The sequence below is a fragment of the Panulirus ornatus genome, chromosome 8 (genome assembly GCF_036320965.1).
Source record: "Panulirus ornatus isolate Po-2019 chromosome 8, ASM3632096v1, whole genome shotgun sequence".
NCBI lineage: Eukaryota > Metazoa > Arthropoda > Malacostraca > Decapoda > Palinuridae > Panulirus > Panulirus ornatus.
In genome coordinates this window covers 22370752-22397412 of record NC_092231.1, presented here as the reverse complement: position 1 = coordinate 22397412, position 26661 = coordinate 22370752, and the positions used below count along the sequence as shown (strand labels likewise).

The following is a 26661-nucleotide window of genomic DNA, read 5'->3' as shown; positions in this document are numbered from 1 at the left end:
CATTGAGATGTATAGATATGTATATTTGCGTGTGTGGACATGTATGTATATACATGTGTATGGGGGTGGGTTGGGCCATTTCTTTCGTCTGTTTCCTTACGCTACCTCGCAAACATGGGAGACAGCGACAAAGCAAAATAAATGTGAATAAATATATATATGTGTGTGTGTGTGGATGTAACCAAGATGAGAAAAAAGGAGAGATAGGTAGTATGTTTGAGGAAAGGAACCTGGATGTTTTGGCTCTGAGTGAAATGAAGCTCAAGGGTTAAAGGGAAGAGTGGTTTGGGAATTTTTGGGAGTAAAGTCGGGTTAGTGAGAGGACAAGAGCAACGGAAGGAGTAGTACTACTCCTGAAACAGGAGTGGTGGGAGTATGTGATAGAGTGTAAGAAAGTAAACTGTAGATTGATATGGGTAAAACTGAAAGTTGATGGAGATGATTGATGGGTGATTATTGGTGCACATGCGCCTGGGCATGAGAAGAAAGATCATGAGAGGCAAGTGTTTTGGGAGAAGCCGAATGAGTGTGTTAGTGGTTTTGATGCACGAAACCGGGTTATAGTGATAGGTGATTTGAATGGAAAGGTGAGTAATGAGGCAGTTGAGGGAATGATTAGTATACATGGGGTGTTCAGTGTTGTAAATGGAAATGGTAAAGAGCTTGTAGATTTATGTGCTGAAAAAGGACTGGTGATTGGGAATACCTGGTTTAAAAAGAGAGATATACATAAGTATACGTATGTAAGTGGGAGAGATGGCCAGAGAGCGTTATTGGTTTGGTCACATTGAGAGAATGAGTGAGGAAAGATTGACAAAGAGGAATATGTGTCAGAGGTGGAGGGAACGAGGAGAAGTGGGAGACCAAATTGGAGGTGGAAAGATGGAGTGAAAAAGATTTTGAGTGATCAGGGCCTGAACATGCAGGAGGGTGAAAGGCGTGCAAGGAATAGCGTGAATTGGATTGATGTGGTATACCGTGGTCGACGTGCTGTCAATGGATTGAATCAGGGCATGTGAAGCGTCTGGGGTAAACCATGGAAAGTTCTGTGGGGCCTGGATGTGGAAAGGGAGCTGTGGTTTCGGGCATTACTGCATGACAGCTAGAGACTGAGTGTGAACAAATGGGGCCTTTGTTGTCTTTTCCTAGCGCTACCTCGCACACATGAGGGGGGAGGGGGATGTTATTCCATGTGTGGCGAGGTGGCGATGGGAATGAATAAAGGCAGACAGTGTGAATTGTGTGCATGTGTATATATGTATGCGTCTGTGTGTGTGTATATATATATATGTGTACGTTGAGATGTATAGATATGTATATTTGCGTGTGTGGACGTGTATGTATATACGTGTATGGGGGTGGGTTGGGCCATTTCTTTCGTCTGTTTCCTTGCGCTACCTTGCAAACATGGGAGACAGCGACAAAGCAAAATAAATGTGAATAAATATATATATGTGTGTGTGTGTGGATGTAACCAAGATGAGAAAAAAGGAGAGATACGTAGTATGTTTGAGGAAAGGAACCTGGATGTTTTGGCTCTGAGTGAAACGAAGCTCGAGGGTAAAGGGGAAGAGTGGTTTTGGAATGTTTTGGGAGTAAAGTCGGGTTAGTGAGAGGACAAGAGCAACGGAAGGAGTAGTACTACTCCTGAAACAGGAGTGGTGGGAGTATGTGATAGAGTGTAAGAAAGTAAACTGTAGATTGATATGGGTAAAACTGAAAGTTGATGGAGATGATTGATGGGTGATTATTGGTGCATATGCACCTGGGCATGAGAAGAAAGATCATGAGAGGCAAGTGTTTTGGGAGAAGCCGAATGAGTGTGTTAGTCGTTTTGATGCACAAGACCGGGTTATAGTGATAGGTGATTTGAATGGAAAGGTGAGTAATGAGGCAGTTGAGGGAATGATTAGTATACATGGGGTGTTCAGTATTGTAAATGGAAATGGTAAAGAGCTTGTAGATTTATGTGCTGAAAAAGGACTGGTGATTGGGAATACCTGGTTTAAAAAGAGAGATATACATAAGTATACGTATGTAAGTGGGAGAGATGGCCAGAGAGCGTTATTGGTTTGGTCACATTGAGAGAATGAGTGAGGAAAGATTGACAAAGAGGAATATGTGTCAGAGGTGGAGGGAACGAGGAGAAGTGGGAGACCAAATTGGAGGTGGAAAGATGGAGTGAAAAAGATTTTGAGTGATCGGGGCCTGAACATGCAGGAGGGTGAAAGGCGTGCAAGGAATAGAGTGAATTGGAATGATGTGGTATACCGGGGTCAACGTGCTGTCAATGGATTGAACCAGGGCATGTGAAGCGTCTGGGGTAAACCATGGAAAGTTCTGTGGGGCCTGGATGTGGAAAGGGAGCTGTGGTTTCAGTGCATTATTACATGACAGCTAGAGACTGAGTGTGAACGAATGGGGCCTTTGTTATCTTTTCCTAGCGCTACCTTGCACACATGATGGGGGAGGGGTTTGTTATTCCATGTGTGGCGAGGTGGCGATGGAAATGAATAAAGGCAGACTATGAATTATGTACATGTGTATATATGTATGTGTCTGTGTGTGTATATATATGTATACATTGAGATGTATAGGTATGTATATTTTGCATGTGTAGACGTGTATGTATATACATGTGTGTGTGGGTGGGGTGGGCCATTCTTTCATCTGTTTCCTTGCGCTACCTTGCTAACGTGGGAGACAGCGACAAAGCAAAATAAATAATAAATAAATATAATATATATATATATATATATATATATATATATATATATATATATATATTTTTTTTTTTTTTTTTTTCTTTTTTTTTTTCCCGCTGTCTACCGCGTTTGCGAGGTAGCGCAAGGAAACAGACTAAAGAAATGGCCTAACCTACCCCCATACACATGTATATACATACGTCCACACATGCAAATATACATACCTACACAGCTTTCCATGGTTTACCCCAGACGCTTCACATGCCCTGATTCAATCCACTGACAGCACGTCAACCCCGGTATACCAAATCGATCCAATTCACTCTATTCCTTGCCCTCCTTTCACCCTCCTGCATGTTCAGGCCCCGATCGCACAAAATCTTTTTCACTCCATCTTTCCACCTCCAATTTGGTCTCCCACTTCTCCTCGTTCCCTCCACCTCCGACACATATATCCTCTTGGTCAATCTTTCCTCACTCATTCTCTCCATGTGCTCAAACCATTTCAAAACACCCTCTTCTGCTCTCTCAACCACGCTCTTTTTATTTCCACACATCTCTCCATCAAACTGAAAGTTGATGGAGAGAGATGGGTGATTATTGGTGCATATGCACCTGGGCATGAGAAGAAAGATCATGAGAGGCAAGTGTTTTGGGAGCAGCTGAATGAGTGTGTTAGTGGTTTTGATGCACGCGACCGGGTTATAGTGATGGGTGATTTGAATGCAAAGGTGAGTATTGTGGCAGTTGAGGGAATAATTGGTATACATGGGGTGTTCAGTGTTGTAAATGGAAATGGTGAAGAGCTTGTAGATTTATGTGTGGAAAAAGGACTGGTGATTGGGAATACCTGGTTTAAAAAGCGAGATATACATAAGTATATGTATGTAAGTAGGAGAGATGGCCAGAGAGCGTTATTGGATTACGTGTTAATTGACAGGCGCGCGAAAGAGAGACTTTTGGATGTAAATGTGCTGAGAGGTGCAACTGGAGGGATGTCTGATCATTATCTTGTGGAGGCTAAGGTGAAGATTTGTATGGGTTTTCAGAAGAGAAGAGTGAATGTTGGGGTGAAGAGGGTGGTGAGAGTAAGTGAGCTTGGGAAGGAGACTTGTGTGAGGAAGTACCAGGTGAGACTGAGTACAGAATGGAAAAAGGTGAGAACAATGGAAGTAAGGGGAGTGGGGGAGGAATGGGATGTATTTAGGGAATCAGTGATGGATTGCGCAAAAGATTCTTGTGGCATGAGAAGCGTGGGAGGTGGGTTGATTAGAAAGGGTAGTGAGTGGTGGGATGAAGAAGTAAGATTATTAGTGAAAGAGAAGAGAGAGGCATTTGGACGATTTTTACAGGGAAAAAATGCAATTGAGTGGGAGATGTATAAAAGAAAGAGACAGGAGGTCAAGAGAAAGGTGCAAGAGGTGAAAAAGAGGGCAAATGAGAGTTGGGGTGAGAGAGTATCATTAAATTTTAGGGAGAATAAAAAGATGTTCTGGAAGGAGGTAAATAAAGTGCGTAAGACAAGGGAGCACATGGGAACTGCAGTGAAGGGCGCTAATGGGGAGGTGATAACAAGTAGTGGTGATGTGAGAAGGAGATGGAGTGAGTATTTTGAAGGTTTGTTAAATGTGTTTGATGATATATATATATATATATATATATATATATATATATATATATATATATATATATATATATATATATATATATTTTTTTTTTTTTTTTTTTTTTTTATACTTTGTCGCTGTCTCCCGCGTTTGCGAGGTAGCGCAAGGAAACAGACGAAAGAAATGGCCCAACCCCCCCCCCCCATACACATGTACATACACACGTCCACACACGCAAATATACATACCTACACAGCTTTCCATGGTTTACCCCAGACGCTTCACATGCCTTGATTCACTCCACTGACAGCACGTCAACCCCTGTATACCACATCGCTCCAATTCACTCTATTCCTTGCCCTCCTTTCACCCTCCTGCATGTTCAGGCCCCGATCACACAAAATCTTTTTCACTCCATCTTTCCACCTCCAATTTGGTCTCCCTCTTCTCCTCGTTCCCTCCACCTCCGACACATATATCCTCTTGGTCAATCTTTCCTCACTCATTCTCTCCATGTGCCCAAACCATTTCAAAACACCCTCTTCTGCTCTCTCAACCACGCTCTTTTTATTTCCACACATCTCTCTTACCCTTACGTTACTTACTCGATCAAACCACCTCACACCACACATTGTCCTCAAACATCTCATTTCCAGCACATCCATCCTCCTGCGCACAACTCTATCCATAGCCCACGCCTCGCAACCATACAACATTGTTGGAACCACTATTCCTTCAAACATACCCATTTTTGCTTTCCGAGATAATGTTCTCGACTTCCACACATTTTTCAAGGCTCCCAAAATTTTCGCCCCCTCCCCCACCCTATGATCCACTTCCGCTTCCATGGTTCCATCCGCTGCCAGATCCACTCCCAGATATCTAAAACACTTCACTTCCTCCAGTTTTTCTCCATTCAAACTCACCTCCCAATTGACTTGACCCTCAACCCTACTGTACCTAATAACCTTGCTCTTATTCACATTTACTCTTAACTTTCTTCTTCCACACACTTTACCAAACTCAGTCACCAGCTTCTGCAGTTTCTCACATGAATCAGCCACCAGCGCTGTATCATCAGCGAACAACAACTGACTCACTTCCCAAGCTCTCTCATCCCCAACAGACTTCATACTTGCCCCTCTTTCCAGGACTCTTGCATTTACCTCCCTAACAACCCCATCCATAAACAAATTAAACAACCATGGAGACATCACACACCCCTGCCGCAAACCTACATTCACTGAGAACCAATCACTTTCCTCTCTTCCTACACGTACACATGCCTTACATCCTCGATAAAAACTTTTCACTGCTTCTAACAACTTGCCTCCCACACCATATATTCTTAATACCTTCCACAGAGCATCTCTATCAACTCTATCATATGCCTTCTCCAGATCCATAAATGCTACATACAAATCCATTTGCTTTTCTAAGTATTTCTCACATACATTCTTCAAAGCAAACACCTGATCCACACATCCTCTACCACTTCTGAAACCGCACTGCTCTTCCCCAATCTGATGCTCTGTACATGCTTTCACCCTCTCAATCAATACCCTCCCATATAATTTACCAGGAATACTTATACCTCTGTAATTTGAGCACTCACTCTTATCCCCTTTGCCTTTGTACAATGGCATATATATATATATATATATATATATATATATATATATATATATATTGGAGGACCTCTTAACATTCTAAAAGGGGAAACAGAAGGAGTCATGCAGGGAGTGCTCATCCTCCTGAAAGGCTCAGATTGGGGCGTCTAAATGCGTGTAGATGTAACCAAGATGAGAAAAAAAAGAGAGATAGGTAGTATGTTTGAGGAAAGGAACCTGGATTTTTTGGCTCTGAGTGAAATGAAGCTCAAAGATAATGGGGAAGAGTGGTTTTGGAATGTCTTTGGTGTAAAGTCAGGGGTTGGTGAGAGGACAAGAGCAAAGGAAGGAGTAGCACTACTCCTGAAATTGGAATTGTGGGAGTATGTAATAGAGTGTAAGAAAGTAAACTCTAGATTGATATGGGTAAAACTGAAAGTGGTTGGAGAGAGATGGATAATGATTATTGGTGCCTATGCACTTAGTCATGAGAAGAAAGATCATGAGAGGCAAGTGTCTAAGGAGCAGTTGAGTTAGTGTGTTAGCAGCTTTGATGCACGAGACCAAGTTATAGTAATAGGTGATTTGAATGCAAAGGTGAGTAATAAGGCAGTTGAGGGTATAATTGGTGTGCATGGGGTGTTCAGTGTTGTAAATCGAAATGGTGAAGAGCTTTTAGATTTGTGTGCTGAAAAAGGACTGGTGATTGGGAATATCTGGTTTAAGAAGAGAGATATACATAAGTATACATATGTAAGTAGGAGAGATGGCCAGAGAGCATTATTGGATTACATGTTGATTGATAGGCACTTGAAAAAGAGACTTTTGGATGTTAACATGCTGATAGGGGCAACTGGAGGGATATATGATCATTGTCTTCTGGAGGCAATGGTGAAGATTTGTAGAGGTTTTCAGGAAAGAAGAGAGAATGTTGGGGTGAAGAGAGTGATGAGAGTAAGTGAGCTTGGAAAGGAGACTTGTGTGAGGAAGTACCTGGAGAGATTGAGTGCTGAATGGAAAAAGGTGAGAGCAAATGATGTAAGAGGAGTGGGGGAGGAATGGGATGTATTTAGGGAAGCATTGATGGCTTGCACAAAAGATGCCTCTGGCATGAGAAAGGTGGGAGTTGGGCAGATTAGAAAGGGTAGTGAGTGGTGGGATGAAGAGGTAAGATTGTTAGTGAAAGGAGGCAAGAAGTCAAGAGAAAGGTGCATGAGGCGAAAAAGAGGGCAAATGAGAGTTGGGGTGAGAGAGTATCGTTAAACTTTAGGGAGAATAAAAAGATGTTTTGCAAGGAGGTTAATAGAGTGCATAAGACAAGAGAACAAATGGGAACATTGGTGAAGGGGGCTAGTGGGGAGGTGATAACAAGTAGTGGTGAAGTGATAAGGAGATGGAGTGAGTATTTTGAAGGTTTGTCGAATGTGTTTGATGATAGAGTGGCAGATTTAGGGTGTTTTGGTTGAGATGGTGTGCGAAGTGAGAGGGTCAGGGAGAACAGCTTAGTAAACAGAGAAGAGGTAGTGAAAGCTTTGTGGAAGATGAAAGACGGCAAGGTTGCGGCTTTGGATGGTGTTGCTATGGAAGTTATTAAAGAAAGGGATAACTGTATTGTTGACTGGTTGGTGAGGATATTCAGTATATGTATGGCTCGTGGTGAAGTGCCTGAGGATTGGCGGAATGCATGCATAGTACCATGGTACGAAGGCAATGGGGATAAAAGTGGGTGTTCAAATTACAGAGGTATAAGTTTGTTGAATATTCCTGGGAAAGTATATGGGAGGGTGTTGAGTGAGAGGGTGGGGACATGTACAGAGCATCAGATTAAGGAAGAGCAGTGTGGTTTCAGAAGTGGAAGAGGATGTGTGGATCAGGTGTTTTCTCTGAGGAATGTATGTGAGAAATACTTAGAAAAACAGATGGATTTGTATGTAGCATTTATGGATCTGGAGAAGGCATATAATCAGGTTGATAGAGATGCTTTGTGGAAGGTGTTGAGAGTATATGGTGTGGGAGGTAAGTTCCTAGAAGCAGTGAAAAGTTTTTATTGAGGATGTAAGGCATGTGTACGAGTAAGAAGAGAGGAAAGTGATAGGTTCCCAGTGAATGTCAGTTTGTGGCAGGGTGTGTGATGTCTCCATGGCTGTTTAATGTGTTCATGAATGGTGTTTTTAGGGAGATAAATGCAAGAGTTTTGGAGAGAGGGGCATGTATGCATTCTGTTGTGGATGAGAGGGCTTGGGAAGTGAGTCAGATGTTGTTCGCTGATGTTATAGCGCTAGAGGCTGATTCGGGTGAGAAACTGCAGAAGTTGATGACTGAGTTTGGTAAAGTGTATGAAAGAAGAAAGCTGAGAGTAAATGTGATTAAGAGCAAGGTTATTAGGTTCAGTAGGGTTGAGGGAGAAGTCAATTGGGAGGTAAGTTTGAATGGAGAAAGACTGGAGGAAGTGAAGTGTTTTAGATATCTGGGAGTGGATTTGGCAGTGGATGGAACCATGGAAGCGGAAGTGATTCACAGGGTGGGGGAGGGGGTGAAGGTTCTGGGAGTGTTGAAGAATGTGTGGAAGGCGAGAACATTATCTTGGAGAGCAAAAATGGGTATGTTTGAAAGAATAGTGGTTCCAAGAATGCTATTTGGTTGTGAGGCATGGACAAAAGATAGGGTTGTACGGAGGAGGGTGGATTTGCTGGAAATGAGATGTTTGAGGACAATAAGTGGTGTGAGGTGGTTTGATCGAGTAAGTAATGAAAGGGTAAGAGAGATGTGTGGTAATAAAAAGAGTGTGGTTGAGAGAGCGGAAGAAGGTGTATTGAAATGATTTGGTCGCATGGAGAGAATGAGTGAGGAAAGATTGACAAAGAGGATGTATGTGTCAGAGGTGAAGGAAATGAGATATGGAAGACAAAATTGGAGGTGGAAGGATGTAATGAAAAAGATTTTGAGCAATCAGGGCCTAAACATACAGGAGGGTGAAAGGCATGCAAGGAATATAGTGAATTGGAATGATGTGGTATACTGGGGTCGATGTGCTGCCAGTAGATTGAATCAGGGCATATGAAGCATCTTGGGTAGACCATGGAAAGTTTTGTAGAGCCTGGATGTGGAAAGGGAGCTGTGGTTTCAGTTCATTACACATGACAGTTAGAGACTGAATGTGAATGAATGTGGCCTATTTTGTCTGTTCCTGGCACTGCCTTGGGGGGGTATGCTATTTCGTGTGGGGGTGGCGATGGAAATGGATGAAGGCAGCAAGTATGAATATGTATATGTGTATGTGTGTATATGTCTGTGTATGTATATGTATGTATACGTTGAAATGTATAGGTATGTATATGTGCATGTGTGACTGTGTATGTATATACATGTGTATGTGGGTGGGTTGGGCCATTCTTTCATCTGTTTCCTTGTGCTACCTCACTAACGGAGGAGACGTTGACAAAGTATTATGAATAAATAGATATAGATATTTTAGGAAAGGAAGTTTTTAGGTACCTAGGAGTGGACTTAGCAGCGAATGGAACCATGGGCGCGGAAGTGAATCATAGAGTAGTTTATGAGGCAGAGGTTCTGAAATTTCTGAGGACTGTGTGGATAGAGAGATTGTTATCTGGGGGGGTGGCAAAATTAGGTATGTTTGAGAGTATAGTAGTCCCAACTTTAGTATATGCATAAGCTATAGGTAAAACTGTGCAGGGGAGAGTGGGTGTGTTGGAAATGAAATGATTGAGGACAATGTGTGATGTAAGGGGGTTTCATCAAGTAAGTATTAAAAGGTAAGAAAGAGGTCTGGTAATAGAAATAGTATGGTTGAGAGAACTAACATTGTTTGGACATATGGTGAAAATGAGTGAGAAAAGGTTGACAAAGTGGATATATGTGTTGAAGGGAGGGAACAAGGGGAACATGGAGATTAAATTAGAGATGAAAGGATAGGGTGAAAAAGATTTTGAGCAATCAGGGCCTAATCATGCAGGAGGATGTAAGGTGTCTGTGGGATGAAGTTAATTAGAATGATGTGTTATCCTGGGATTGACATGCTGTCGATGGGCTGAACCAGGGCATGTGAAGTATCTGGGGTAAACCAATGAAAAGTTTTCAGGCCTAGATGTGGATAGAGAGCTGTGGTTTCAGTGCATTGCATATGACAACGAGAGAATGGATGTAAGCAGTGTGACCTTTCTTCATCTATTTCTGGTTCTTTCTTGCTAAAGTGGGAAATGGTGATCACATATGAAAGAAATGAAGCTGAGTGACTAAGCAGGAGTTTCAGCATATCACACATGGCAGTTTTGAAAAAAAAATGAGTAAAGTAACCTGTCAGGAATTTCAGCACATCATACTTGGCACCTTTCATCAGTACATCAATTTGAATATCTACCATCTCACAGCCAATATGCGTGTTTTCATTTTCCTATTTAAACACTATGGGAAGAGAGTTTTCTTACTTGTTGGGTCCAGTCTCTTAACATTCTTCACCATTGACAAGCCGAAATTCACAGTTTCATTTGGTAGTTTGCTCAAGTCATCAGTCATCCTTACACTAAAACATTAATGTTTTCTGTTCTTTTTAACGTCTTAATCAACTTCTTGTCATAACTTTTGCTTTCTGTGTCTTAGCATTTCATGAAAAACTGTACACTGTCGACATCATTCAACTTGCTTGTAAACTTGAAAAAGGTCACCCCTTTCTCACTTCTCTGTAGGACAGATTTATAGCCCTCAGCTTTTCATTGTAGCTCAGCTGTCTTAAATCAGGTACCTTCTTAGTTGACCTTCACTGGCTCATAATGATTAAATAGATCTTTTAGCTTTTTTAGATGTGGTGACCAGACTTGGGAGGTATAATGCAGCATTGTTTGTATTATATTTTTTTACTAGATATTAGATCCCTTGTGGTAAGGTCCTTCACTCAGTCAAATGGATTAGTTTTTATTGAGATTAGCTTTGTTTCAGGTACTTTATTCTGTCAAAAGGATTATTTTTTATTGAGTTTAGCTTTGTTTCAGGTACTTCCTTCTGTCAAAAGGATTATTTTTTATTGAGATTAGGTTTGTTTCAGGTACTTGTATTGGGGAGAAGCCATAATTTACTTCTTATGGTAATTATTACATTTGTGTGCATCCAGAGTTTGTGTTATCCCACTTATCCTTGAGTGATTTTTCACTTGATTTGTTTTAGTTAAGTTCTTAGCAGGATGAATTAGTGATAAGACCCTGGCCTGAATAACTAGTGTGTTTTTGCTGAGCTCTGCATTGTAACTAATGCTAGGTATCATTTTCTCTAATGCTAGGTTATGTTTTCTGTCATCCAACTTCCTCTGCTATAAATTCATCGTAATCCTGCAAACAATTGTCTCTACATGTGAATGATTGCCAGCTATGTCAAAGAATCTAGTGACCTTGCAGACTTAAATAATTCTAGTGACTTCATAGCCTTAAGGGTTATCAATACTTATTTTGATGTGATAATTGTCTTGCATTGATCAGTGTTTCATTTTACACCCACAAAGTAAATGCTTAATAATAATGCTTTGAATATGGAAATCAGTATATACTTTTTTGATTGCAAGGGTGTCAGCTCTGCATAGTTAGTTGTGAAGTTCAAGTGTGAGCGGTTAATAATGTCTGCAGTGGTTGTATTAATGCCAAGTAATGATCAGAAAGAGGCTAAGGGTTTTTTGTTGTAAGAACGAATATAACTAGTATTCATGATGTGGAGTGTGTTGAGAAGGGAGTTTTTAGATTATATGATAGTAATATGTAGGTTATTTTATACTCTAGGGTTGCAATTATTCACAAATTTATATTTTGCTTTTCATAAGTCATGACTACCTTAATTACCCCAATTATTATGAGGATCCCTGAAAAAAACTCATTCGTGATGCCAGTGGAGCAGGCTCACTTGTATCTGGGGGCTGGTACCATACATTTCTCTCATTCACCTCTTGGGCATTTGAGTGCTGCTTCCTGCCACCATGTGTGTCAGTCTCTCTTGAGTAACCATATGATAATCTTATATTCTACCGTATCATTTGGAGATTTTCATCACGTCAGGATGCCTAGCAACATCTGCAAGCTCTGCAGGGGGCAACTTTTCCTGCTAGTGTAGTTGGCAAGGGGGAGAAGAGGGCTTTTTCCTTGGGGGAGAAAGTGAAAATCATTGATGAATTTAACACCATAGGTGGAGCTTCCATTGGTGGTCAGCACCATGGTGAAAATTAGAGCATGAGTCAAAATATTGTGTCAAGCTAAAACCAGAGAAATTCTGAAAAAAACTATTCACAATCTTCACTCAGGAAGACAACACTTTACATCAAGAATTGATGCACCAGGATATGGAGAACACCTTCAAGATTTGGGTTGGGGAGGTGCAGATGTGTCGAGATATACAGAATAGACCCGTGAGTTAACAGCAGGCATTGGAAATTTTAAGAATGTGCAGTGTTTTAGATATCTGGGAGTGGATCTGTCAGCGGATGGAACCATGGAAGCGGAAGTGGATCATAGGGTGGGGGAGGGGGCGAAAATTTTGGGAGCCTTGAAAAATGTGTGGAAGTCAAGAACATTATCCCGGAAAGCAAAAATGGGTATGTTTGAAGGAATAGTAGTTCCAACAATGTTGTATGGTTGCGAGGCGTGGGCTATGGATAGAGTTGTGCGCAGGAGGATGGATGTGCTGGAAATGAGATGTTTGAGGACAATGTGTGGTGTGAGGTGGTTTGATCGAGTAAGTAACGTAAGGGTAAGAGAGATGTGTGGAAATAAAAAGAGCGTGGTTGAGAGAGCAGAAGAGGGTGTTTTGAAATGGTTTGGGCACATGGAGAGAATGAGTGAGGAAAGATTGACCAAGAGGATATATGTGTCGGAGGTGGAGGGAACGAGGAGAAGAGGGAGACCAAATTGGAGGTGGAAAGATGGAGTGAAAAGGATTTTGTGTGATCGGGGCCTGAACATGCAGGAGGGTGAAAGGAGGGCAAGGAATAGAGTGAATTGGAGCGATGTGGTATACAGGGGTTGACGTGCTGTCAGTGGATTGAATCAAGGCATGTGAAGCGTCCGGGGTAAACCAAGGAAAGCTGTGTAGGTATGTATATTTGCGTGTGTGGACGTGTGTATGTACATGTGTATGGGGGGGGTTGGGCCATTTCTTTCGTCTGTTTCCTTGCGCTACCTCGCAAACGCGGGAGACAGCGACAAAGTATTAAAAAAAAAAAAAAAAAAAAAAAAAAAAAAAAAAAAGCATCTTACGTGCACCATTTGTTCCTTACCGCACAGTTAATTGTCGACTCAGTGAAGGAGTGTACCACATATTCCTGCCTGTCGTTATATCTTTTTACTCATCTTCTGATGGGTTACAATGTAAGAGGCTTTCTGACAGTGTATGAACACACAATCTAAACATCCATCTCCATGGTCTAAGAATCTCACCATGTCATAGAGGTCTAAAAGGTTTATAACGCATGCATGTTTTTTTGAAGCCATATTGTCTCACAGTTAAGAAGTCTTTCCTTTGTGAGGGATCATTCATTTGTATTTTATTACCTTTATTGTGTTTTACAAAGTGTTCATGTCAGTGTTAATTTTCCTTTTAGACGCAGGGTCTGTGGGAGGTCCAGATCTGTACTGTATATGGCAGTAAGAAAGATAAAATTCACAAACTTTTTGGCAGTTTAGTAAATAGTGTGTTTTTGGTAAACAAGGGACAATTGACTCACAAATTCATTAAGAAAAATTATGGTTTTTGATAATTTTTGTGCATCTTATTGAAATTGAAAATAAAAAGATGCAGTTTTTGTAATATTTATGATTGGCTGATCCAGTAAATAATTTGTTTTTCTGAAATTAGGAATGGTAAGCTCTTAAAGAATTAAGATTATGATAATGATTTTGAAATCTTTTGTGCACCTAATCACACAAGAAAGTTGAGATTTTTTACATGCTTATGATTGGCCAGTCTAGTAAATTATATATTTTTCCCAAACTAGAAATAGTTGATTCTTAATTCTTCAGAAATAAGATAATAGTCTTGATATTTCTTGTGCACTTGTTCGTAAATTTTTGTGTGTATGTGTGTGTGTGTGTGTGTGTGTGTGTGTGTGTGTGTGCATGCATGCATGCATGCATGTTTACATTGGGAAGGCCACAAAAATCAATTGAGTATCATAAGGGTTACTTGATATTGGCTAACTTATTAGTTGAATTGTTTTATGCACAGAGATTCCAATTGCGGAGGAACAGCACAGCACCAGGAGTAATAGAGGATGTATGGATAAGGTATTTGCTTTGAAGAATGTGTGTAAATTTTTTTTTAAAGAAACAGAGGTTTGTATGAAGATTTTATGGATCTGGAGAAATCATATGCTATGTGTGAGATGTATGAATATGTGATATGGGATGAAAGCCACAAGAATCTTTAAATAGTTTGTATCAAAAGAGTAAGGCATGTGTGTGGATAAGAATCAGGGAAGATGAGTGGTTTCATGTGAAGGTGGGTCTGTGGCAGGGACACGTGATATGACCATGATTGTGTAATTTGTTAATGGATAGGATAGTGAGGGAAGCTGAATGGAAGGTTCTTGGAGAGAGAAGCAGGTTTGCAGTTTGTCAGGGATGTTGGGCTTTGGAGATGGGTCAATTATTGTTTGCTGAAGAGACCGTGCTGGTGGTAGATTCAGTTGAGAAATTGCAATAGTTATTTTTATAAGTCTGGGAGAGTATTTTGATGGAGGAAGTTGGGAATAAATGTGAAGAAAAGCAAGGTCATTAGGTTTAGCATTGGAGAAAGACAGGTAAGTAGGGGTGTGAGTTTGAATGGAGAAAACTTTGAGAACGTTAAGTGTTTTAGGTACCTGGGTTCAAACATAGTAGCATACAGAACCATGGGAGCTGAACTGAGTCATAGGGTGGATGAAGGGGTAAAGGCCTTGGAGCATTGAGGAATGTTTAGAAAGAAAGGTTGCTATCTGAGAGGGTGAAGATTGGTATGCTTGAAGATATAGTAGTCCCAGAGGTGGTATATGGATTAGAGGCATGGGTTCATGATGAGAATGTATAGTGGATGGTAACTATTGGAAATCAAATGTTTGAGGACAATATGTAGTGTGAGGAGGGTTGATTGAGTGAGAAATGATAGGGTAAGAGAGAGGTGCAGTAATAAGAAGAGTGTGGTGACATAGTTACATAGACAAACAACACATACCCAAGGTCCAAGCGACGTAGTGTGGACTTATCACTTTATAATCGTATGACATAGCAGCTTTTTGAGTATTGTGAGGTCAAGCTAGTGGTGTGGGCATGCAAGCAACCAACTCTCAAGAGCAAAAACCAAAGTAATACCTATAGAGGAGGGAAAGTGTACCAACATTGCAGCGTAGAGCAAGAGGGTCAAGTTTGGGAGTTAGTCTGGGACATTTTATAAATCAGACCACTTTTGACTCTGTCAAATAAGAATGCAGAACTAGAACCTCCCAGATGTGAGAGCTGTACTCCATAAAAAGAAGAATCAATCCCTTGTATAAATGGAGCAATTGTTCAGAAGAAATTTCAACATATTAACAGGACATCCAGTTTCTTAGAGGCAGACTTATCTATTCCTGTAATGTGGGGTTTCAAAGAAAGACTAAATCTTACAGTAATACCAAGTATGTTCATTGAGTCAAGATGTTGAATTAGAGAATTGTCAAAGGAGAGACGAGAGTTTTGAGAAATTTTTGATAGAGAAATGGGTAGAAACTGTGTCTTGGAGGCATTAAACTTAAAAGATATTGTCTAACCCAGTGAGATATCCTATTCAAGTCTGAGTTTATTGATGAACCTGTGTTAAGATGAGATGCAGATTGAGTGAGAGAAGCCGTAACAGAATTGAATGATGTGGATGAATGCAGTGTTGAGTCGTCAGCATATGAGTGCATTGGATTATTTATTGAGAGGAAATCTTTGAAGAAAAAGAGAAAAAGTTTAGGGGACAGGACAGAACCTTGAGGGACACTGCTGTTGTTGGAGGAAAGAGGGGTGGCTGATCCATCAACAACTACAAAGATAGATCAGCCATAGAGTAAGAGGGGAGCTTTGAGATGAGACCCTGATGCCACGCCCTGTCAAAAGCCTTAGCCATCACCAGTAGATCTCACCTTATGAAAGCAATACTGGTTGGTGATCAGAGAGAAGACTGTGATTTTCAAGTTGTTTAAGGATAGAGGAGTTGAGGAGGGATTCAAAGATTTTGGAAATGGTAGATGTCAAAGTAATAGGACGATAGTTAGAGGGGTCAGAACGGTCACCCTTCTTAGGGATGTGATGTATCAAGGCGTGTTTCCAAGAAGGAAAAGTCTTGGTTTTTAAGCAGAAACAGAACAGACAGGCAAGCATAGATGCAAATTCAGAGGCACGCTTTTAGTACATGAGGATGAATGCCATCAGGACAATAAGCCTAGCTTTTATCCTGAGGAAGAAGCTCTTTATGGACAGTCTGAAAAGAGATTACAGTAAGGGACAGGATTAGTAAGAGGAGCATCAGGGGGTGAAGGAATATTATAGTCATCGAAGGTGAAGTTAGAGGAGAAACAGGAACCAAAGATAGTTGCATTGTGTATGGGAGAGGCAGCTATATTACCGTCAGAACAGAAAAGTGAAGGAAAGGTAGAGCTAAAGACTAGGAACACCTATCACTGGATGAAAAGGAAAGTTTATCTCACTTCCTTTGAATAAAGGAACACTTAGCCTCATGGGTAATGTGCTTGCAGTGATTACGGGCAGTGATAAAAGCTGAATGGGAGGTGGAGGAAGGAGATTTTTCCAAGCCTGATATGCCTGATCCCTTGCTTTATTGGCCTCAGAACAGGAACAGTTGAACCATGTATTTGATGAAGAGTTCTTCTTGTAGGAAGAGGGCATAAATGCTTCCATTCCCATAACGATAATCTCTTCTATGTGTTTGGCAGCGACGGAAGCATCATCACATAAGAGACAGTAATTTACACAAGGAAAGTCAGAAAAGGAGCTACACAAGTTTTTCCAGTCAACTCTGTTATGATGCCTGATTTAATGGACCCTGATACAATGGATTTTGGATTTAACAGACAAATAATATACAGTACACTAATTTATAATTATTTGAAAAATTGAAAAAGAATGAAAGTCTTAAATGCCACACCTTGCACATTTCATATTGCACTTGTTTCTGGTAGCTTGGGGTAGACTTGCTTTGTTTCCGTCTCAGTCTGCCTCAAACTATCATGCATTTTGGTTGTATAAAGAGTGTTTCTGTTATTTCAGAATTGTGACTTTATTTGTTAAGTAATTTTGCAATCTTTACTATTCAAACTGGCAATAAGTGATTGTAAGAGGTGCAATGAAAGCAGGTAGTCTGTCCTCACTTTATTATAAAGAAGTATCCTTTCACTGGAAAGATGTAGCGTTCCTATGCTGCTGGGTGCCAGCTGCGCAGCTACATACCACACAATTGACCCTACATCTCATGAGATTTTGGTAATTGAATGTGACATTTTGTTACAGCAAAAAAGTCTAAAAACAAGAAAAGTGAATGAAATTAAAATTCGACAAGGCGTAAGGCAAACATACAATACAAATCAATGCTCAGCAACAAAACTCTTCCTTTTTATGTGAACAGAACAAAAATAACATAACAAATTAGTGTGTTCACTCTTCACAGAAGCCACCACTAACATAATCTTGCAAGTGTGTGGGTCGGTGTCTCACATATTGAGGGTGCCATCGCCTAAGACTGGGTATTGCCATAACTGGGGGCAAAGCCGCTGCTGTTGGGTACTCTCCTTGACCCACAGGTGTCATGGGGATCAGCGAAACCTTGGGGTGTAGGTGACAGTGGTTTCGAGAACACATGTGGCCACTGCCATCCAGCTTCACTGAATATTGTCTGTGTAGCTTCATCACCACTACCACACCCAACCTGTCCCACACCTTTGAAGTAATATCCTGCATGCAGACAGGGTTGCTCATGGACAGCTGAGGCAGCATAGCAGCGTCACCTGCTGGGCCGCCCTGCACGCAAGCCTAGCTTTCTGCTATGGCCTGTTCCCTGTTTCACTGAGCAGTTCTCCATCGCCATTTTATCAGATAATGTTACCAGGGCGCTGGGACACCATCTCGCAACCGTCTTCCTGCTGCCACTGTATGGGTGACTTATCCCACTCTCTTAGGGAGTGCTGAGATATCAGAGCATAGCCTGAGTCACTTTGCTGTTGTGAAGTCTACCTCCAACACTCATGCTGCCCCTTAACACCAGTTTGGCTGCCATTATGGCTGCTTCAGCACATCCATTGGACTGGGGGCAATGGACTGAGGAGATGCAGTCCGTGATTCTCCATTTTTTTTTTTAAGAAAGCTTGCATCTCCTTGTTGTCTATATTGGTTCCCCCATCTGAGGTGATTTCCCTGGTCGCACCCCATCTCCTGAAGAAGGTGAGCAGCTTTGCAATAATTTGGGATTTACCCACATAAGTTCAAATCCTACACACTGCATCATGTAAGGGGTGCAGTGAAAGCAGGTAGTCTGTCCTCACTTTATTATAAAGAAGTATTCTTTCACAGGTGCTTACCACCCTACTGCCATACCACACACTAAACCCTACATTGATAGAGGAGTTAAAAAAAAAGTGTGTGAACTCAAATGTGGCACAGAAATATATTATATTCGAGTTAATGGACTTTCGGCATTAGCAAACACCACTTCTTGCTATAAGTCCATTAGATGGAGGGTTTAATGTATTTAGCTTAGAAGAGGCTACTGGAGGGGGAAGTGCCAATTGAATAGATACATTTATGAGAATGTGATCAGATGAAGTAATTGGGGGTGAGATTGTGCATTTACAGTGAGGTGGACTAGAAGTGAAACACAAATCAAGAATATTTGGAGAGTGATCACAGCTATCAGAAATATGGGTAGAGAATGGGAAACATGAGGGCTTCAATCCCTCCACCATCTGTATGGGAGAAATTCAGTCATTCCCTATTGTGAATGTTGAAACCCCTATGGGAGACAGTCTCAGTTTCTGGGTGAAAGAGTATCACAGTCTCATGGCAGGAGTTTAGATAGTTGAAGAATTATATAAAATTTATAGAATTAGGAGAGCAATAGGCAAAACAAAGTAAAAGTGTGGTAGTAGGGAGACGGACCTTGAGCCACACAACATTGGAGTTTAGAGACTCAAGGTCCTTGAGGCATGCAACAGGTGTGTTGATGTTGGAATGATTACAGACACCACCTTTGAACTGGAATCATGAGTGGAGGTTAAAGTTAGATATGAAAAAGGACTAGTGAGAATACCATTCGACAGCTGTGTCTCAGACATAGGTGAGATGTAAGGAGAGGTACTAGACAGACCATGAATGTTGGTATAGTGAATAGAAAAAGAGGAAGGCCTTTACAAAGAGGGAAAGGTTGTGGGAGGGGCTGGTGCTACTGCTGCCAGAGCCCTCCCTCTCATTAGCAGTAGAGTCATGCAGAAACCCAGTCAAGGGAGACTGCTTAAAATATTGAAAGAGATTAAAATCTCTTGATCAATAAATCTCTCCAGGATGAATAATCTGGCAGGATTGGAGGCAGACTTCACCCCCTTATTCAAAAAGGGATGCCATGAACTGCCAGGCAGTTACCATCCTAATAGGCTTACATCGATTATTGTAAAGACAATTATAAGGATAAACTTGAGCTCTAGCCTCTCAACTTATAATGCCTATATTATTCTTGATGTTGAAGAATGATACAATATTTCTTACTGACTCAAAGCATTTAACATGGGTTAATCAATGTTGGTATATTACTGCAACATGGCCAGGGAGAGATCAGTGCTTAAGAAGGTAAGGTTTAATTGTCACAGTCTCTCTTCATAGGGCTTGTTATGCAAGGAATCATTTTAGCCCTTCGCTACACTGCTCCCAGTTTAAGAATATCCTTGCTTACTTGAGGGATCCAAGACTGCATCACATATTCAAGGTGTGGTCTAAATAGACTTATAGTGACAGTATCTCATTCTTGCCTCTATATGTAAAGTTTTGCTTGATAGATCATAACATCCTGTTTGCTTTCTTGACAGCCTAGATCCCTCACATTAGGGCTGTCCTACGTCTTATGGCCCTTTGGTTCTTAATCAGATTTCTTTTTGAGGTCTCCTACTTGTATCAGCTGACATTTACTGATGTTAAATGGAACTTGCCATTTTTAAACAGTTCAGCTATTTTATCTAGATCCTCTTGTAATCTTAGCCCATCTTCATCAGTTGAGATGGGTTTGCCGATCTTTGTGACATCCACAAATTTGCCCACTAAGTTATTTAGCCCTACATCAGTATAGTTAATACAAATGATGAAAAGTGCAGGCCCAAGTGTGGAACCCACTAGTAATGGGTGACCACAGTAATGATTCACCATTCATTACGACTCTGTCTCCTATCAGGTTAACCAGGCTTCTATCCATTTTCCCATGCAACCAGTAATCCCCAAGGCCTGGACTTTATGCATCAGCCTAACATTGGGTCTTCGTTGAATGCTTCCTAGAAGTCCAGAAATATAATATCTTTTGACTTTGTCTTTTGTGGATATTGAATACATATGATGAAATTCAAGGAGTTTTGTAAGCTATAATCTGTGTCTTCTAAAATTATGCTGTGTATTGTTAATCAGACTGTGGTGTTCCAGCTACACCATGATTTTATCTCTAATAATCAACCTCAAGAGTTTACATATAATTGATGCAAGGCTAATAGGATGGTAATTACCTGGCAATTCATGGCTTCTCTTTTTGTATATCGGAGTGACATCTGCCAGTCTCAAGTCCTGCCGGACTACTCCATCCTGGTGAGATTTGTTGAAAATAGTTGATGGCCCTGCTATTTCGTGTTTGACATTTTTTATTATTTGTGGATAGAAACGATCAGGACCTGGGCTCTTATTAGTCTTCAACTTACCTATCTGTGTTAGTACTTTAACTTTGACAGTAAATTCTGCTATTTATCAATGTCTCAAAAAATTTTTATTGCCTTTTAGTGTAAAAACAGAACTAAAATACTTGTTCAGGGTTGTTGCTATGCTTTTATCCCCTACAGTGGTTCTCTGTTGTTGTTTACTAAAGGTCCTATCCCACTCCTTCTACGTTTCTTATTATTGATATATCTGTAAAATCTTTTAGAACCTGTGTTGCTATCTCTTGCAATACTTACTTCATGTTCTCTCTTGGCCTTTTTTATAAGATTTTTACTGTATCTAATGACTGTGTTGCAATATTTGAATCATTTTCTGATTTCTTAAGCCCATAGAGGATATTTCTGTGCTGCACAACTCTTGCAATATCTGGGGAGTACCATTCAGGCTTGTAGTTAGTTTTATTGTTTTTTTCATGCATTAAGACAGATGAAAAGCAGTGAAATTATTTAGAGATATGGAAAAATGATTGAGGAGTGGTTGACAAAGAAGGTGTATGTGTCAGAAGTAAAGGGGACAAGATAAAGAGGGTGACTGAATCAGAGATGGAAGGATGGAGTGAAAAAGGTCTTGAGTGCTTAGGGTTATGCATGGGATAGAGTGAATTGGAAAGATGTGGTATACAGGGGGTTACATGCTGTCAGTGGACTGAACCAACACATATGGCAGCCATGGAAAGGTCTGTGGGATGTGGTTTTGGTGCTTTACATGTGACAGCTATAGAGTGAATATGTATTTGGGCCTGCCTCACGAACACAGAAAATGATTAATTTTTATTTTGTAAATGGAAATATGGGTGACATATGGTAAAGAATTTATTTGTGTGTCAGATAGAATTTTGGGATTTATGCATTACGTTCATGTACCACTTTCATTATTGTCATTATTTTATTTTTAGAATTACTTCCATTTTGATACTTATGTGGGTTTTTGTGAATATTATGAGATTACTTATTGAAGATATTTGATAATGATTTCTTTATACACAGGTTCCCTGAATTATGACGGTATGAGGATCTAAGCCTTTTAAGTGTCTCCAGTGTTAAGGAGCTTCATGATCCACAGAGGCATTACAATGCTGGGTCAGAATATCGTGGCACCTCTCGTCTACTGTCCCTCGTTCCCTGCACCTCTCCCCCACCACTACTTCCATCATCAGGTTGTTCAGCACAGCTGCTATCCTCTGTGCAGGGGCTTGGAGGCCAAAGGGTAGGTGGACTTTCGCGAGAGCCATCATTCTACAATATAACCTCAGTTCAGTCTGGTTCTAGTCACAATAACGCTGAGGCAGCTGGTGATTCAAAGACATTGTACTCATGCAGTCGACAGAAGTCCAGATTCTCAGGGTCTTGGGAGAATAAAACAAGACGAGATACCTATGACAATCAGTATAATCCTAATAATGAAGTCCCTATCCAAATGTACAGTAACAGTGATGCAATAACATGTGCAGCTGATGCAGCTGAATCATTAGAGGCGTGGGAGGGAACATCTACACTTCAAAAAACAATGGTAGTGCCACGGACAGAATATATAATAGTGGACATTCCATTACAAATTGGCATGGGGAGTCCCTACTCCTCATCATGCTTCATTCTCATTGATCGCTGACACTTGAAAACATATTGTTGCTACTTGTCCATTATCAGTGCATGTTGTGAAGTATATTCAACTTCATTTGAAAGTTGAAACTAAAATTGTTAATGATTAAGGACTGGATTACAGTGTATCTGATTTTATCAATGAATGTTATTCTTTTGAATCCTGACAAGGCTCAAAACAACTGAACCTGTCACAGAAGTGTATTTATTGTATCCAAGGCAAGTTCTTTGTTGTAAGATCGATAGATAATTATCTAAGGACTTTTTGTTATTATGATTTTTTTTCAGCAACTTATACAGTTGTTAAATTGGAAAAATACAGGTCACCATCATACATAACTTAACTTAGCCACCATAAATCCATGAAATTCACATAGGGGAGCTCTTCTTTTCAAGGATTACATTTCATGTTAGTATGCTGATTTTTTTTTCTTTTTTTTTTTTTTGGCAGCTTATTTCTGTATAGATTTCATTGCAATGTCAACAGGGAAAACTAGTTTTCATGTGTGATAGATAAGTCCTTGATAGTCATACTGAATGAGTTATTTATTGATGTACTTCTACATCTTTATTTATTTATTTGAATGAAAGAAAAACCTTACTAGGGATTATCTGTATTGTGGAGAAAGTTTTGCTTTATACAAATAAATTTCACCACCTTATTTATTTTGGTTAAAAATCTTCAACATACTATGTTTGGTAGATTCTTTCAGTAAAAGACTGAATGGGAGTCATACTAGAAATAATAGTTCTAATATTTTATAAGCATCACAGGTTTGTAGGGTATTGGATGAAGCTCAAATGTATTTGAAATATGGAAGATCGAGAGAAATCACAGAGAAAAATATGCAGCATAGACTTTTCTAGGACTGAAATTGATAATGGGCTTCTCACTTTATTCCTATCTTTTATACCTAATTATCATTGTCATACAACCCCAGGAATCCTATTCTGGGTCTCATGCAGCTATGATTCAAGCAGTAGTAGGGAAGTAAGGAACTCCTTTAAAGTGAGAAGTTACTTAACAAGACTGTACACTTGTTTGTCCACTGACTTACTGGCCAGTTCCTCTCATCTCCCTCAATCAGCATCCTCACTTCTCTCTCCAAGACTCTCATATTTAATTCCCTTACCATTCCATTCATAAACAATTTGAACATCCATTGTGTCACCACATACCCCTGCTGCAGACCAGCCTTCACTTGGAACCATTCACTCTCCTCTCTTTCTCCTCGTACACATACATTACATCCTTGCTAAAAACTCCTTACTGTTTGTAGCAGCTATCCTCCCACTCCATATATTCTTAAGGCCTTCCATAAGGCATCTCAATCAATCCTTTCATATGCTTTCTCCAAGTCCATAAATGCCACATACAAATCCATCTGTTTATCTAAATATTTCTCATACACATTCATTAAAACAAATACCTGACCCCACACATCTTCTGCCTCTTCTGAAACCACACTGCTCCTCCCCAATCTAATGCTCTGTACATGCTTTCATCCTTTCTGTCAAATCCTTCCCACGCAACTTACAGGTATACTAAACAAACTTTTAGCACTGTAGTGTGAACACTCATCTATATCCCCATTTACATAATACTGAGGCTCTATTCATGCATTTCACCAATCCTCAGGCACCCCACCATAGTCCATACGAAAACTGAAAATCCTTCCCAACCAATCAACAACAGTCACCTCCTTTCTTATTAAATTCAGCTGCAGTAGCATCCACTCCAGCTGCCTTGCTGCATATCTTCTTGCCTAAGGGTTTCACCACCTCTTCTTTCCTCACCAAACTACTCGCCATGCCTCTTCACATACCACCCCATCCAAGCACCATGCATCTACAATTCAGTCATCAAACACATTCACCAGTGCTTTAGAATACTCACTCTGTCTCCTCACTTCATCACTAGGTATTATCACTTCTCTTTTTGTCCCCTTCACTGATGTTCCTATTTGTTATTTTGTTTTTTGCACACTTTGTACTTCCTTCCAAAACATCATATTCTCCCCAAAGTTTACTAATGCTCACTCACTCAGCACCTTCCTCTTGACCTCCTGCTGCTTTCTCTTATGTATCCCCCAATCATTTGCACTCCTTCTCTTTAAGCACTGCCCAGATATCTTTCTTTTCTCTTTCATTAGCACCTTTACTTCATCCCATCACTTAGTACCCTTTCTAATCTAGCCACCTCCCACCTTTTGCATGCCACATGCATCTCTTGCACATGCCAGCACTGCTTCCCTAAATACCTCCCATTCCTCACCCACTCCCCTTGCTTCATTTACTCTCACCTTTTGCCAGTTTACACCCAATCTTTCCTGGCTTCATTTACTCTAACCTTTTGTCATTCTACATCCTATCATTCCTGGTATTTCATCACATAAGTTTCTTTTCCAGCCTCTCTTACTTTCACAACTTTCTACAAATCTTCATCCTTGCATCCTCAAGATAGTAATCAGACATTTTGCCAGCTGCCCCTGTGAGCACATCTACAACCAGTGATCAGGCATCCCACCAACTGTCTCTTTCAGCACATTTACATCCAAAAATCTGTTACATGCCTACCAATTTATATGTAATCCAGTTATCCTTAATTACTAGTCCTTTTTCGGCACACTACTCCGTAAGATGTTCACCATTCCCATAGTCCTTTTTCAGCACCCTACTCCATAAGATGTTCACCATCCCCTTAGTCCTTTTTCAGCACACTACTCCATAAGATGTTCACCATTCCCATTCATAACATTGAATACCCTCTGCCACCTTATCATACCCTCAACTTCCATATTACTTACCTTCACATTTAACCACCTATCACGAATATCCAGTCTCTTACATCAGAACTGCTACACACTCACACAGCTACTCCCAAAAAACTTGCCTTTCATGGTCTTTCTTCTCAAGGTGCATAAGCTTTAACATCACCCATCTCCCACTTTCATTTTTACCCACATCAGTCAAGAGTTTACTTCGTCACACTCTATTACACATTCCCACAACTCCTGCTTCAGGAGAAGTGCTACTCCTTTCTTATCTCTTGTCCTTTCACCAACCAACTTTACCCTGAGACATTTCCAAATATTCATCCCCTTTACCCTTGATCTTTGTTTTGCTCAAGAGCCAGAACATCCAAGTTTCTCTCCTTAAACATACTACCTATCTTTCCTCTCTTCTCATCTTGATTACATTCACTCACATTTAGGCACCCCAGTCTGTGCCTTCAAGGAGAATGAACTCTCGCAGCATGGCTCCTTCTGTTCCTAACAGTGGATAATGAGGAGAAGCTATCACACTTCCTTTGAATAAAGGAATGCTTTGCCTCATGGATAACATACTTGCATTGATTATGGGCACTGATAAAAGCTGAATAGGAGCTAGAAGAAGGAGAATTTTTCCAAGTCTGATATGCCTGATCCCTTGTCTGAATGGCCTCAGAACAGGAACGGTTGAACTTTTGATTGGATGAAGAGGCTGCCTTTGAGGAAGAGGGAATAAGTGCTTCCATTCCTGCAAGAATATCCTCTGCTATGCATTTAGCAGAGGCAGAAGCATCACCACATAAGAGACAGTAATTTGCTCAAGGAAAGTCGGAAAAGAAGTTATATAAGTTATTCCATCAGCTATGTTGAGGTTGCAGTATTTACTCTTAGAAAGGGCTGCTGAAGGGGGAGGTGCCATTAGAATAGATACATTTCTGAGAGTATGATAAGATGAACCAATTGGGGCTAGATTGTGTACTTACATCTGGATGGACTAGAGGTGAAAAACCAATTCAGAATGTCAGGAGTGTGGTAACAGCAGTCAGGAATATGGGTGGGGTTGGAGATAACTTGCTCTAAATCATTGAGAATGGAGACTGTGAGGGCTTCAATCCCTCCACCATCCATGTGGGAGAAATTTTAGCCATTCCTTATTTTGAACATTGAAATCACCAAGGTGGAGGATCTCAGCTTGCAGGTGAGAGGATGGCACAGTCTCATGGCAGAGTTTATCAAAGAAGTTGTGTTGAGACAAAAGGCAGATTGAGTGAGAGAAGAAGAAGCAGATTTGAAGGATGTGGGGGAATGCTTTGTTGAGTCATCAGCCTATGAGCTCATTTGGTTATTTCTAGAAGAAAAGAATTAGTTGATAAAAATTAGAAAAATTGTAGGAGACATGACAAAACC

At 40.5% G+C, this 26661-nt stretch overlaps 1 protein-coding gene across 2 annotated transcripts in view; it reads left to right on the top strand.

Moving 5' to 3' along the window:
* Positions 1–23881, top strand: part of LOC139749871 (ankyrin repeat domain-containing protein 13C) — a 257041-nt gene extending 233160 nt beyond the window's left edge. Inside the window, exon 11 of one of the 2 annotated variants that reach the window (XM_071664226.1) lies at positions 21872–23881. In XM_071664226.1, the coding sequence (XP_071520327.1) occupies positions 21872–21887 (16 nt within the window). In that variant the 3' untranslated portion in view covers positions 21888–23881. The remainder of the gene's footprint in view (positions 1–21871) is intronic. The other variant, XM_071664227.1, reaches the window with a different exon arrangement.
* The last annotated feature ends 2780 nt before the right edge of the window (positions 23882–26661 follow it).